Source organism: Camellia sinensis, chromosome 5 (assembly GCF_055761805.1).
Source record: "Camellia sinensis isolate YWXY chromosome 5, ASM5576180v1, whole genome shotgun sequence".
Taxonomy (NCBI): Eukaryota; Viridiplantae; Streptophyta; class Magnoliopsida; order Ericales; family Theaceae; genus Camellia; species Camellia sinensis.
The window spans coordinates 40280943-40282462 of record NC_138965.1 but is presented as its reverse complement, the minus strand read 5'-3'; the positions used below and the strand labels follow the sequence as shown (position 1 = coordinate 40282462).

Here is a 1520-nt window from a genome sequence, read left to right as displayed (position 1 = left end):
TCCTCTTCCTCGTGATGAGGTCCTGAAAAAGACAATGATCAGGAAAAAACGTTATGCTACAATTTAAGTCACGGGTAATACGACTCAAAGATAAAATATTAACACCAAAATTTGGAACATAGGGGACAGAGGATAAAGGAAGGGACGAGGTAACATGAATTAAACCTTTCCCAGACACAGATGACATAGTACCATCAGCAATACGCACTTTTTCTTGACCTGAGAAGGGGTTATACTCTAAAAATAAATTAGAGGAGCTAGACATATGGTCGGAAGCACCAGAATCAATAATCCATGTACAGTCGTATGAGAGAGTAATGCATATAGGGAGGAAGCCAAGTTACCTGAATTGACAAAAGAAGAAGATGGTGCACCTATAGCAGAAGTGGAAGCTCGACAGTCTTAGCAAGTGGCAAAAAACAATTTCAAAATCCGAGGCAGATAACTCCGAAACATTAGCAATAGGGGAGACAACTGGAAAAGATGGTGGCTCAACAGTGTCTGAAAGATGTTCCTGGGCATTGGCCCCTAGGCCTCTAGACTGACCAAATCGACCCCCTCGAGTGCTAGGCCGGTCTCCTCGGCCACCAGAGGGAGTTCCATGTAGCTTCCAACAAGTCTCGCATGTGTAGCGAGATCTACGACAGTAATCACAGTAAAGATTATCCTTCTCAGAAGAAGGACAAGAACCATGAGTCACATGGTCACGATCTCGAGGGGGTGCAGAAACCAAGGCCGAGTGATCAATAGTAGTAGAAGGAATCATCGCAGAGCAATGACTCTATTCATTCTGCACAAAAGCAAAGGCTTCCTGGAGAAAAGGAAGCACATCCTTGCCAAGGACTCGGCCCCAAACTGGATCATACTCCACATTAAGGCCATCCAAGAACTTGAAGACCCTCTTTTGTGCCACAAATGTCCGGTAACCAGCAGAATTAGTGGGACAGACAGGCTTGTAATCCTGAAGGTGATCAAGGTGCTTCCACTCATTGCTAAGGAAGGAAAAATAGTGGAGAATAGTTATCTCACCTTATACCGACCTTTCAATGGAGCGACGTAACTCGAAAGCCTTGGAGAAGTTTCCCTTCCGAGAATAAGTGGTAGTCACAGCCTCCCAAATATCTTGTGCAGTATCCATAGAGAGATAGCTCTCTCTAATCTCTGGGACAATATAATGGATCAACCAACCCATAATGAGGGAGTTTGTGATCTCCCACTGATCATAATTTGGGTCTGTGGTGAGAGATGCCTGTATTCTTCCATCAACATACCCCATCTTCCTTCTGCTCTTCAAGAAAATAGTCAGACTCTGCGACCACGCTAGATAGTTCTAACCATTAAATAGAGAAGTGGTGATTTTAAGCCCAGGGTTGAGATTATCAGTCATAGTAGAAGAGATAAGGGAACTCTCGCTCTTAAGCGGCTGAGAAGTTATAGACCCACTAGTAAAATCTGCCATGAATATTCTATGAAGTAACCCTCAAACCTAGGGCCAATCAAAAACTCAGAAGATGGTAGAG

The 1520-nt window shown here is 43.9% G+C and overlaps 1 protein-coding gene across 1 annotated transcript; it reads right to left on the bottom strand.

Moving 5' to 3' along the window:
* Positions 1-781: 781 nt before the first annotated feature.
* LOC145791361 (uncharacterized) lies at positions 782-1276 on the bottom strand. The gene is made up of 2 exons (XM_082871712.1): positions 1041-1276; positions 782-992 (listed from the first exon to the last, which is right to left on the bottom strand). Exons 1-2 carry the CDS (start codon positions 1274-1276, stop codon positions 782-784), a joined length of 447 nt encoding a protein of 148 aa, XP_082727838.1.
* Between the last annotated feature and the right edge of the window lie 244 nt (positions 1277-1520).

Excerpts from the sequence above, each read along its gene's own strand:
- LOC145791361 (XM_082871712.1), bottom strand. The coding sequence starts at position 1,276 with ATGGGGTATGTTGATGGAAGAATACAGGCATCTCTCACCACAGACCCA. Across the intron at positions 993-1,040 it reads TTACGTCGCTCCATTGAAAG|CAATGAGTGGAAGCACCTTG; the intron begins GTCGGTATAAGG and ends TTCCTTCCTTAG.